This window comes from Sturnus vulgaris, chromosome 16 (genome assembly GCF_052056855.1).
Source record: "Sturnus vulgaris isolate bStuVul1 chromosome 16, bStuVul1.hap1, whole genome shotgun sequence".
Classification (NCBI taxonomy): domain Eukaryota; kingdom Metazoa; phylum Chordata; class Aves; order Passeriformes; family Sturnidae; genus Sturnus; species Sturnus vulgaris.
This window is the reverse complement of record NC_142258.1, coordinates 8,936,286-8,949,622: the sequence shown is the minus strand read 5'-3', so window position 1 is coordinate 8,949,622 and position 13,337 is coordinate 8,936,286. Positions and strand designations below refer to the sequence as shown.

Here is a 13,337-nt window from a genome sequence, read left to right as displayed (position 1 = left end):
TCTGGAATATTTTGAATTATAACAAATTAATTTTTCTGCATTATGCAACTATTTCAGTTTCCACCAAGCATGCTGTTTTCAAGTGAAAGTACTACCTGGTTCTTTCATCCTTTTCTGACCTCTGCCTCCTGCTTACTTCTGCTTTGTCTCATCAACTAATAGAGAGTCTTGATTTTGATATGTGAAGTAGCATTAAGAGTCTACGTGCTGCACTCTGCTCTATTAGCACTTAATATACTTCAGAAAAAAAGGATTGAATTCTTGAAAAAGCCCCAAAAGTGCTGACCCAGATTTGGAACAAAACTTATCCATTAACATTTTCTTAACAAGGATTATCTTATTATTGGATAATTTAAGGGAGTGGAATCAAGCCTCAAAGTGCTCAGTTTAAGTCCAGTCCAGAACAATGACTTACTGTAATTTTAAAGTGGAGCACCATGGTTGAGTGGTGTGAAGAGCAGGTTTGCTGCTGAGTGGTACCCACATCAGAGCAGTCCTGCAGCTGACCTGTGCCAGCATCCCTTAAAGAGCTCTCAGCACTCATGGACTGAGCAAACAGGGTCTCATTTGGGATGGCTCACCCGTGTCAAAGATGAAGAAGTGTCAGAGAGCTGGGCCATCACCCCTCCCCAGTGCTGGAGTCCAGCTCTTGCTGAGTGGCCGAGGTGGCTGCTGAAGGCAGTGATTGGGTTTGCAGCAACAACAGAGCCACGAAGGGAAAAAGGATGAAGTGTCCTGAGAAGGTCCCCTGACCCAGCAGACCCTACACTCCCTGTGCTCCCCCAGGATGTGCTCCAGGTGCCTGTGAGTGCCTGAGGTGTTCCTGGAGCTCAGCTGGCACCACAGTAACAGGACATCACTTGGGTTCCTACAGCAGGGATTTGGGACCCTTTGTGTCACCGACACACCTCACTTCTCTGTTCCTCTGGGGTGTACAAGGATAATAACAACCCCGAAGGACAACTAAAGTGCTAATGGAGAGCACAGGGAGCCTGTCCCACGGGGCCACCATCAGTGTGACAGCAGTGGGATCTCTGCTGATAATTAGTTACAGCATCCCTTACCAATTGACACTATTGACACCAGGTGTGAGGCATTCTCCCATTTCTCATTGTGTCAATTCTGGCTTCTTTTAAAGTTTTCTTTGCACTTATTGACTTAATAGGTAATTTGGTTTTTTGTTGCTTTTAAACACAGCTGGCTACTGTTCTATTTCTGGCTGGCACATTGAGGATGAGATGTGATCATTAAGTTAATACCTAGTTTAACTATACCAGTCTGCATTTAAATGGAAGCAAAATTATGCAAAAATAACTTCAGGTTTACCTCTTCAGTCCCTCTCACTATATGTAATAGCTTGATAATTTTATTTCCCTATAGTAATTATTTTCATGCTAATATCCTTTTGTGCTTACAGTAATACCATTTTACACCATTTTACTTGTTTCTTTGTCACTGAAAATTATCCTGGAGATTGCAGAACAGACAAAATAGTTTTATCCTGTCACTGGCTATGACTAATCTCAGTGTTGTCTCCAATTTTACTTTATGAATTTTGTATCATTACCAGAAAAAAAAACTCAATATGTGCTAAAAAATACTTTAGTACTGCACACTTGCCTTAAATAAAATGAAATGTTCATTCTTTCTTTTTTGAAAATGTAAGAGACTTCTGTGTGAAGCTATTCTGGATCATGTCTCAAAGCACTAGAGGTGTCATTGCTCACTGGGACAGAGTCAGAGCTTTACTTAAGGGCTCAATAATGTTAAACATAATCTTCCCCAGTGGTTCACATCCCAGGAGCTCAAACCATTTAATGAAAAATAATAAATTATCCTTCAGCACAGCTGCTGCCAGGTAGGCCAGTTATCCACAGCGTTAGAAGAGCAGCAGAGAGGCTGGTGATGTGTGAGGATCACAGTGCTGGGATGGGAGAGGGAATCCTGCCCTGGCCTCTCCTCACACCTGGGCTCCATCCCTCTGTTCCAGCCACAGCTCTGAGTCTGCAGACGAGCTGTGCACTGATATCTAATGGTTTCTATATTTATTTCCCTCCACTTTCAACCTTCTGCAGCCTTGCTCGCATTTTGGATTCTTTTGGAAACACTGCATAATTCTGGATCGCTTTCAAAAATATTTTCTCTGGTTCAAGCACACGTTGAGTGGGATGTGAAGGAGAATCTCTGACTGTTCTGCGAGGGGTCAGAGCAGATTTCTGCCTGTCCCACTAATCCCTGTGCTGCTTTAACACATCACTGGGGCACAAGGCTTGTTTGTTCCTGGATTGTTGGAATCACAGGGTGGAGGCTGACCCCACAGGAGGGATGACACCAGGGCACTCACAGCTAGAGCTGCAGAGTACAAGAAAATGAGGTGGTTTTTTTTTGGTTGGTTGGTTGGGTTTTATTCTGTTTTCTGAGCTCTTGAGAGCTAATTTTATAATATGTATGTATGTGTAATTTATTTCTGGTTTATATTCACATTTATCAGTGTTATTGGCTTTGATTCATGGTAGCATCAGAATAACTTCCCATCTCCTGCTTGTATTTCTGGCAAGCAGTGAAAATGAGAGGTGGGCCTGTGAGAACCTCATGACATTTAGGCTACACATCAACTAAATATACTCCAGCAAACACAATAATTTCTAATAGGGAAATCCATCTTGTACAGGCAGCACCTGTGTGTTCAGACACACAAGACAGCCTTATTTTACAGACCAGTTTTGCAATTTGAGTTTAGAAGCAGCTACTGAAACATGGCTGTTCTCTCGTGACAGACATTTCAAAATCTGTCTTATTTTTTTTTTCCTCAGGATTCTGTTTTCTTGAAAAAAAAAAGTGATTTTTTAAATGTTTGTTTCCCCAATTTCTTCATTAAGAAATGAAGTCAAAACTTTCAGATAACACTAGCAGGATAACTTTAAAAATATTTTATCTATGTTTAAATACAAGGGAAATGTATTTTGTTTAAGTACTACAGAATGCTTTTCCTTTGCTTCCATTTTGGGAGAACAGTGAACTAAGGTCATACAGGGGCTGTTTGCTGAGATTTTGTAGTTTTATTCCTACTCCAAGTTTTTGTCAGAAATTCTTCTCAACTGTGCTTAGTCTGTCACAAGGGACTAAAGAATTTGTCTCCTATTAATTAATGGAACAGCTTATTTTCTGACATTTTTTGACTGCTGTTTTCTGCATAATTATGCTGAGTATGTTTTGACCTCTCTATTTTCCCCTTTTCAAACCAATTCAGCTGAAACAGGCCATCTTTCAGGAATATCTCTCCGTTTAGTACCCAAATATGCAGCCAACCTATTTTTCAGTGTCTAAATTCTTGTTTAACATGAAGGCCAAGTATGATGAGCCCTTGGAATGGGGTTTTCCAGTGGCCAAGCAGCTCTTTTTCCAAACCCATCTTAAATAAATTGGTTGCTTTACATTCATGGAGCACAGTCCATAGCCCTGTTTCTCTCTGGATTACAGAGGTAAAACATCAATTATGGAGAAATAATCACAGAAGCACCCTGGCCTTACCAGCTGCCAAGTTATTACTGCAAAGTGCTTTTTGTCTCCTCAACAAATTTCGATGCCTTTGCAGGGTGAGGTCCTGCATCATGTTTGATCACATCCTTGGTCCTCTTGGGCTGGGCTTTAGCTCCCAGGCTGGAGTGGCTTGGAGAGTCAGAGGGGTTAAAGGTGGGAAACATTCATGGGTTTATGTTGCACCAGGATAGGACTCTCCAGAGCTGCAGGTAATTGCTCTGGGAGGGTTTTGCAGCAGTGAGTTTGTGGGGATGTCAGTTAAGGAATGGTGGCTGTAGCTGTGGGTGGGGTTGGGATTCCTCAGAGGAATGATAGAGCCTGACTAACAAAATGATTGTCACTTTGGCTTAGGGAGTATTTCACTTCTAAACAGTTACATTGCAAGTAATAAGCAAAACAATAGAGAAACCAGTCAGCACAGCATTCAGCTAGAATATTTTTTACTGCTTAAATTAATTACTCCATAGTTAGGTAGCTCTGTGATTTAATTTACATTCCTGAAAAACACCATTAAGACAGTCTGACTGGCTTAATTCATTTTCTCTGCTTCCACACACAGATCAACTTGACATCATTTCAATGGCTGAAACAACAATGATGCCTGAGGAAATTGAGCTTGAGATGGCAAAGATCCAGAGACTTCGGGAAGTCTTAGTCAGAAGAGAATCAGAACTCAGGTTTATGTAAGTATCAATCCTTCTGGGAAAACACTATGCAAAATTAATCAAAATAGGAAAGAATGGTATTTAGAAGACTTTTATCTGCTTGACATTTTAAAAGGGAGAAAGATAAAGAGCATCCCAGTTAGGTGAGCACTTATAAAATGCCGTTGGGAAATGATTTTTGTAGTTGCAAAGGAAATTACCTTTTTTTTTATTCTGTACGATTTGCAGAATACATTAAATGGATCTCTAACTTGCAAAAGGAAACTTTAGCAAAGTGCATGTCTGTGGAGCATCTTCTCCTACCTGATTTCAGTCCTTTGTGGCAAGGATATTTGTCTGAACAAAATATCAACAGGTAGGGGATTTGAAGCTTCCACAGTCCAACCTAATTCAGGCTTTATCCCTACTCCATTAGCAGTCGTAGACAGTTCATGTCACAAGAGAGCACACTGTCTTTTGCACTAATAGCAGCCAAGATTTGACATTTGTTAAATGGAAGCCATTAAGTTATGAACACAAAACACTTTCTGATATATCAAATTAAATATCAATACTCCCAAGAGGGATTTACAAAATTGCCAAAAAGGTCGGGCATAGGAGCCTCATTGAAGGTTCATGAATATTAATCCAATCTTGATGGTGAAGGCAAAAGGGTTAATATTCCTAAATCATCAAATTTAGAAGATCAGAACTTGTTAATAAGAGGTGTATTATTTTGAAGTGTCCTCAGTCTGTGAGTATCTGAGGTCAGAAACAAATGCCTTTGCTGACAGGCCAAGAACTTCAGTAGCTCTAAAACCTGCTGAGCTCAGACCTTGGCATTAATGAAGCTTCAGTAGCCTGGAAAAGCTCACTGGCTTTCTGCTCTTGTTAAAGTACAGGGGCCTGGTTCTTTGACCCTTGCACTGGAGGTTCATTTTAGTGCCCTGACTTGCATTGCCAAAGCTGGAAGCCTCAATCCTCTGCAAACAGCATGGACATGTTTGAGCATTATCCCAGAAGAGTTCTGCCCAGAATCACTGCTTAGACACCTTTGGAATAAGGGCTGGTAATAGTGCCACTTACCTTTAGTAATGCCCTGGTGGTACAAATAAAGTGAACAGGAAAGGTTTTGTCACTCCTGCTCCTGGTAGTCAAGTAACTGCTTGGTTCTATGTTTGTACATAAATTTAATCTGGAAGAAGCCTCATCATTAAACCCTGCACTTCTCTTGACATTTTCTATATCAAACAAAGCACTGAAATAAACTGCCCCAGTGAATGAGAGCAATTCTGTTTGCTCTGGTATCCAGTCTGCTCTTTTCATTTCCCCCATGCTCACACTCTTTACTCTCTATTGCCTGGCAGGTGTTTGAGTAAGGGAATTAACACAGGAGAGCTTACAGAAAAGGGAACATTCACACTGTGCAGCTCTTCTCCTCCTGGGTTACATCCCATGCTCACACCCTGCCTGGAGCTGCCCAGGAGCACTCCCAGCCTTTCCCTGGCACAGGCAGGGAAGCTCTCCCAAGCATCAGTGTGCACAAGGCTTGGCCCATCAGGCAGGTGACAGAGCAGCCACTGCCAGAGGTGGCCCCAGTTTCTGCCTTTTCTGAGTCACAGAGAGCCACAGTCACAGACCCTCTCATTCCTTCAGCTGCAGCAGGCTGAGGTGACCACTGGTGCAGGGATATTCACACAGCTTTCTAGCCCAGCTGCTCCCTGCTGTGTGGCAGAATATTCTGACTCTGCCCACTAATCCTTGAGGCAGTTAAATTCAGTTTGTTAACACCTCTGAATGAAATGGCCAGAGAGAAGCAGGTTGCTGGTGGTCCCCAGGTAATACAGCAGCACCTGTTCTTTACTGCCTCTCATGCTGGGTAGTTTGCACTGACAGAAGGGCTTGGCTACATTTGTCTTCAGTGACAAACATCTTTTAATGACAAATGTATTTTAATGACCTGCTGAGGTTAACAGCAAAGTCATGCTTACTTCAGTGGTCCAAGTTTTGTATCTGTTCCACTAAGCAAATTACATAAACTCTAATTCATAGACATATTGTGGAAGACTATTATATGTAGCCATATATTTTTTTTTCATTTGATTTCTGAAGTCATGAATTGCCAATATCCAAAGACCAGAAGTCTGTATGTAGGTCATGAATTTTAGTAACTGCTTTCTTCTGACAGGGCTAGATTCCCCTGGGAATGACCTATACAACCAACCAGATGAAGCTGAGCCTCCTCAGCCAGGTTTAAGGCAGGCTCAGCTTTGAACACTGCTAATGAGCAGCTCTACACCTACACCTGGGCCACAGCGTCCAGACCAGCTTTAATGAGAGCCACATCTCTTTAGTTCCTGCATCTGCTTTAGCTTCTCCTTTAATTATAGCAAAAGGATAAAACACACACATAGTCTTAGAGAAACTGTGTGGTGTGTTTGTATTCTCTTCTTTGCCTTTCGTGCTGTTAGCAACAGAATAGAAATTCTCTTGGGTTAAATTGGGTTTTTTTATAGTTCTTATGAAAGCACGAACACGATGAAAAGATTCTGTGTCACTTGCACATCCAGCCACAGCTCACATTTCCAGCTACATTTTTTAAAGTAATGGTTCATTCTTCTCGCTGTCTGTCTGTCTGACTGATCTTTTTATTCACATGTAGCCAGATCCTAAAGCAGGTAAAGTACCCTGTAGCTGTGCTTAAAGAAAGCAGAGTTCTGTAGCTGTGCTCAGAGTGTGTCCCCAGCCTCAGGGTGCCCGTGGCTCCCTCCTGTCACAGCACACAGGGCCTGTCAGCTCTGCTTGCACACACCAGAGGTGCCACAGCTCTTCCCTGCCTTTAAAAATACTCACACTCAAAAATAAGAAAACAAAACACTGCAAGCTAGGCCTGCTGCTGATGGAAACCACAGCAAACTCTTCCTCTATCAGGTTGAATCCATGGAAGAAATATGCTCTAAGGCTACAGATTGAATTTAGTATTTTCCTTGAAGAAGATGCAAATGTGGTAGCCATGAGATAAGGACCTTAGGCAGGGAACTGCTCGAGGTGAGCATATCAGCCAGTAAAAAAATCCCCAACAAACCCAACTGAACAAGAGCCCTAGCAAGGTCTAGATGTTCAATGGAGCTGGTTTGCATTTTTCACACCAAGGAGAAACTGTTCCTGTTGATATTTGAGATCAGCAACAGGGTAATGCTGTTTCTGGCAGTTCCTCAGCTGTGGTTTGTGCAGCACATGTCTCTCAAACAGCACAAACTCTGCATGAGGGAGTTCTTGGCATGGCACAGAATCCCAGAACAGTCAGAGCTGCAAGGGACCCCCTGTCTGGTGGACATGTACTAACACCCATCAAAACGATTTTAAAATTCAGAAGGTGTCTTCAAGAATGTGTTGCAATGTCACTGCCTCTCTATCCAGGCCCACAAGAGCAGCACATTCTGGATTTAGTGACAGACCAAGGATTCACTCTCAGACAAGCACTGATATTTCTGTAGTCTGCCTATCACTGTATTAAAAAAAAACTTCCCTAAAATAGAGAAAAAACCATCTGTGAGAAGAGTGGAAACAAATTTTACCCTGTTTAAAAATGAAACTGCAAAAATTTTTAAGTGAAGACCATAAATATCTGTACAGTTTCAATACGTATAATTTTTCACTCTTTTGTACTAATTTGTTGTCCTTTGTAAACTTTTTTCCTCTGCCTTGCAGAGAGAAGTATAAATTCCTTACTGGTGTACTAAACATAACATAAGATGTGATTTCAGTAATTAAAAATTAAAGCGCTTAAAGATGCAGTGTTGTCACACAAAGATACATTTAAACAGTGTGGCTTTTTGGAACTCTGAAGTGAAGCAAAAATACACAGTACAGAAACTCCTACTGACATCTCTGATTTTCAAATTTGTAATAATTTTAATTGCAAAACATGGCTTTTTTAAATCCTGCTGCATGAAACTCAATAAAATTAGATGTGTGACAGCTCATTCTTAGCCTGTCCCCTGAAATGTTTTTATTTGAAAAGCAAGGAAAGCAGATGAACTCTTTTATCTATTTCCTATATACTACAGTGAAATATTTCATCTTGAAATGTGTACTTTATAAGAAGCCATTTTCCTGGTAATTCTTGTTTTTCTTTTTGTCTATACAAAGAAACAAAGAAAGCAGAATGAGCTGAAGGAATGTACTAACAGGTCATGATGTTTCCCAAACCATTGTGCCAATTGCAAGTCAGGTATTAACCTTTGTAAATGTGTCCTTTGCTTTGCTCCTTATTTTTGTTTCCTCCTTTAAAAAAAAAAGGAGGATTGCAGCTGAAATCAGCTGTACTCTTCATACCCAGGAAATCCACATCACTTCTTGTTGAATGCCTGCTTGCTGTGAAGAATTACCTGGAGTTTATAAGGAGACAGTTTTCAAATTATAAAATAAAGCCTTCCTCAATTAGGTAATGCCACAATTTATATTGCACAATTGTATTTTAGCTCAGGCAACCTCAGTGGCAGCAGAGCAGATGCACTGTGATTTGGTCTGTAATTACATTATCAAATCCTATTTTTGTCTCAAGACCCTGCCTTGCTTAGTGCCCAGGATGGGCCTCCTCAGGATATGTCCAGGTCATGTAGAAATTGTGGCTGTTTGTGGCATCTCTCCTTCAATGATATTGATACTATGAAATTTCATAAAATTATGCCAGGAGCTGTTGTGACCATCTCCAGCCAGCCCAGGAAATGAAAATATAGCTTGAAGCCATCATATGCTATCTCCAGCTCTCCTTGGTTTGTTTTTAGAATAGCTGAGACCTGAGCATATATTGATATGAAGGAGACAATATGTACAGAGGAGCATCCATTTATAGCCTGCCAGCATTCCCCCTCCTTCGCTTCTCAGGCTTCTCTCAGCTCCTTTCTCAAAATGTTCTGTATAAAAAGAGTTTTGGGTCAAACTGTAAATGTTCAATCTGTCTGTGCTCTTGAGGAAAGCAAACACACCACTTCAGAACATGCACACTCTCTCTTCCTTTCTAATTCTTCTGTCCCACTTCCTTTTTTTTTCCTTTCCTGGTGAGATAACCCAAAAGCTGAGGGAGCTGCTTGGGCAGCATCCTCTTTGTCACACATTTAATGTGTTGCTGCTGTGGATGTGTTTGGCTTCAGAGGCAGTTTGGGATTGCTGGGGGCATGGAAATCTACTGTGCTGAAAGACATGGTTGTAAAAATGGATGATGCATGTGTTAGCTCAGTTTAACTGACAGGGAGAGGCAGCAAACCCTCAGACCTCCGTGTGATACAGAGCAGATCAAAACTGAACACACAAATCATTTGTAGAGCAAAATCCATGCATTTTAAAATGCATTAGCATGTTGGGACCCAGTAAATATTATTAGTAAAGGTGAGATCATCTCACATCAGTTACTGCCTGTTCCTGTGCAAAGGCATGGAATTCTTATAAAACAGCATCCACTGTCATAGTGAAACACAGTCTGTGGGAAATCTGCCAGTGCCTGATACTGCTGGCTTTCCAGATGGAAAGCAAAGCTTGAAGCTTTATTGGATGACCTTGAACTAAATCTGTGAAAGTTGTTTCCACCTGTGATGGCTGTCTTGGGATGGTTATTTCTGCCATGCAGGTGATACTGAATGCCAGTTTTTAAATCCGTAGGGAATAGAAGATATTAAACATAAAGCCCTATTAGGTTGCTCTAGGCAATTACTGAAAACATTTTACTCATTAAACTTTTGTTTTATCTGTTAAAGAGCTATAAATACAATGGTGTATTTGTTTAATGTCTGTGTGGTTATTGCATCACTAAATTAATACTGTGAAGAGGCCAAATTCACCTCCACACTGACTCAGAACTAAAACTGGTCATTGTCTTTGTACACTCTCAGCATTAGTAACACACTCCCTCTTCTCCAGGGTGCTCATAACACCTACATCATCCAAATTCTCCATAGTTCTATTCAGGGTTTTAGACCACTTTACACTATTATGTTTGCTTCCTTGAAATCCCAGAGCTTTTATGTAGAAAGGTTTGCTGCAACTTGACTTTGCAGTGCCACAGCTTCATTAGCTGTCCAGAGTACATCATTTATCCCTAGTCTGGGCTTTTTTTCCTTCAAAATCCTTTTCAAATCAGGCTTACTTTTTCTTTACTTGCCTTTTTAACCTTTATCCTTCTCCCAGTTTGCACAACCCCATAAATCTCTGTTGTCCTGTTGTGATATTGATGTATCCACTGCTGGGAGTAGTTAGAGGTGGGATAGTGAGTAATGATCATTCTGGAGGGTATTTGGTTTAATGGTAGAATCTCAAACTTAGGGCAAATTCATGGGGAAAATGTATAGTCTATATTCCTTCTGAGAACAACAGGACATGCACAGAGGTCAGATAGGAGTCTCACCTTTGTGTCATTTGCAGTATGCCCAGCACACTGGTATTTTAAATACAGAAAGGTATCTCTGCTGATTGCCTGCCTTAATGCAACCACTGCCAAGGGAAGCAACACCAAAGTACACAAGAACTGCTGAAGTGAGAGGTTAATTCCCTTGGTGATGACAACCTTAAATAGACCAATTTAGAAATCCCATGTTTTAATTTAAAATGAGTGCAGTAAACCTAGTAGGAACGAAGTGGGAATATGAAACAAGCAGTCTTATAACTGGCTGAACTGAGAAAATAATGTTACAAAATAATACAGAAATGTGTACATGGAGTGTTCCATTCTCAGGTGAGAGAAGGCAGCAGTAATTGCTCTCTTTGTATGAACAAAGTTCATTTCAAATTTTAATTGTTTTTTTGAACCAAACGCTCTAACGCTCTTAAAAGTGTCTCACTAATGTGACATCAAGTGTGATTTCTGAGTGGCTTCATGCCTCGTGTGGCAGCAGAGCCCACACTGAGCATCAGTGGGGACAGAGAGGGAGGGGCGGTGGAAGGAGCCAGAACAGGCTGCCAGGGTGTGAATAGCTGTGGTAACTCTGCTTACAGTGCTGCTAAGCAGGTGTTAAGACTTGTGCTTTCTTGGCTACTTTCGATTCTTCTGCTGCTCCTTTGTCCTTTGTCCTGCATGTTACCTGTTGTCTGTCATCGAAGGTTAGGCAGGAATTCCCTTAGGACTGTTTACTTATGTGTTCAGCATCTGGTACTTTTCTCTGAGTTTTGCACCTTGCTGTTACTGCAGTGTAGGTAAATAACACCAGCAAAAACAGGTTTTTGTTAATGAATAGAGCTGTTTTTGTTGTCAGTGTTTTCTGATAAGATCCATCTTTTCATGGAAAGGGGCAATTAATCTTTTCTCCTCCACAGTTCTGGATCTTAACAATACGGTATCACTTAATGTGATTTCCTTCCTTATTTTTTTTTTCTTCCTGATTGTATCATGCTCTCAGAACATAGGATGGACTTGGGGAGGCTGTAGAGAAGGAGGCAGTTGTGTGATGATGCATATTATTCACTAAATATAAATGTCAGGTTGTCAGCTTCATAAGATAAGGAAAAACACCCAGCCCAGCCGTAGGGGGGACACCAGGGCTGTCCCTCTGCTGCAGCCCCGTGTGGGATGGGCTCTTCTGCAGGGTGGGGTGAAGAAGCTGGGGCTGTGTCACCTTGAGCTTTGCCTCCCGAGCTCATTGCAATTACCAGAGTCCTTGAGGAATAACCAGGAAACTGCAGGCTGGGGAATGGCACAGCCTGGCTGTCTAATGCAAGTTGTCAGTCAAATCTCGAGGTCCCTGAGATTAGGGAGAGCATTTCTAGGGGAATGCCAAGGGTCTGGGAGCCCCAGGGATGTCAGTGTGGAGCTGGGAACTCCAGGAAGGTCCAGCTCCTCACATGGAAGCCTCAAGAATATGAGTTCAGGACAGAATTACAAAGTTCTGGACTGTGCACTGTAAGGTAAAAGTACAGAGATCAGCTCTCCAAGAGGAAGGAAAATGCCTTGGTTCAGTTTGATCTCTCTGCAGACCTGTCTCCTTTGCCCTGTTTGACAGCAAACCATCAGCCCTGGAGGAAAACACTTTATACTTTCAGATGTGTGGTTGTAAAAATGGTGCATTAAAATACTCTGAGAGGAAAAGCAAATTTTTAGTGGTGTATAATGGTAAACATATCATTTGGAAAGTATTTAATTAATTAGAAACTTGGTAGTTGAGATGTTTTTGTCTTAGAAAAAAATTTCATTATTGTCTCTGTTGGACAGCTAGAAAAATAGTTCTTTAATAAAGAATTTTCTTTAAACAGCATTTCATACACTGAATATGTGTTGTGGTTGTCACAAAATGCTGTTAATAGAAGAGGGAGCAGCTTTGATCTTTGACATTGTCATATTTTAATGCAGAAATTTAGCACTGTATTTCCAGATGTAACCTTTTACCCCAAACTGTTTGTCACTTCCCACTTCTTGGCTACCTGTGCTCTGGTTTGCATGGGTGGAAGGTACAGGGGCTGTCCCCTGAGAACCCCCAGCACATCAGGCACTCACAGGTCCTTTGGACAGCTGAGCTTCCTCCAGGCAAGGATATTCTGGAATAAAGTGTCCCTCCTGCCCTGTGGTATTTCACTTCTCACTTGTCTTCTGATATAAATAGGAGAGTAATCAGTGAATTGGAAAGCCCTGGAAGGTACTGTCAGTGTTTAATTTTATACCAGAAACATTTATATTCTTTTCAGCTGTGATGACAAATAGTTGCTTTTGTGGTTTTAAAAATAAGAAAAGGTCAAACATGAAGGCAAATGAAGAAGGAAATATATCATCTATTCACTGGAGACAATGCCCAGCCAGACCTAGAGTTCCATCCTTCCAGTGCTTAATATCCAAAAATAGAACTACCAGAGTAGTTTCAATGAACCAGGCCTGTGCTTTTGCATAGAATCTTCTGTGTGCTGCTGCAAAGGGCTGATACTTGTGAATTTAAATCTGACTTCTCTATTGTCTGTTTTTAGACAAATTAACTTTGTCCATTTTTGCCACATGGAGAAATATTCCCCTCCACAGTGAGGCAATTTCAGGAAAACTCCTCTTGTTACCATTGATTCATAGTAAAACTTTGTAACTGGCAGAGGAGATGGCCAAGCTCAGGAGAATTTAGCACTGTCAGTGAAAATGAAAAACAGACAGCCTCTCCAGACACTGTTCTGAATTTATGTGAAGTA

The 13,337-nt window shown here is 41.2% G+C and overlaps 1 protein-coding gene across 1 annotated transcript in view; it reads left to right on the top strand.

Moving 5' to 3' along the window:
* The window catches only part of BMERB1 (bMERB domain containing 1), a 45,612-nt gene that overhangs the window by 17,889 nt on the left and 14,386 nt on the right, over positions 1-13,337 (top strand). Inside the window, exon 2 of the mRNA XM_014895181.2 lies at positions 4,100-4,223. Within this exon, the coding sequence (XP_014750667.2) occupies positions 4,100-4,223 (124 nt within the window). The remainder of the gene's footprint in view (positions 1-4,099; positions 4,224-13,337) is intronic.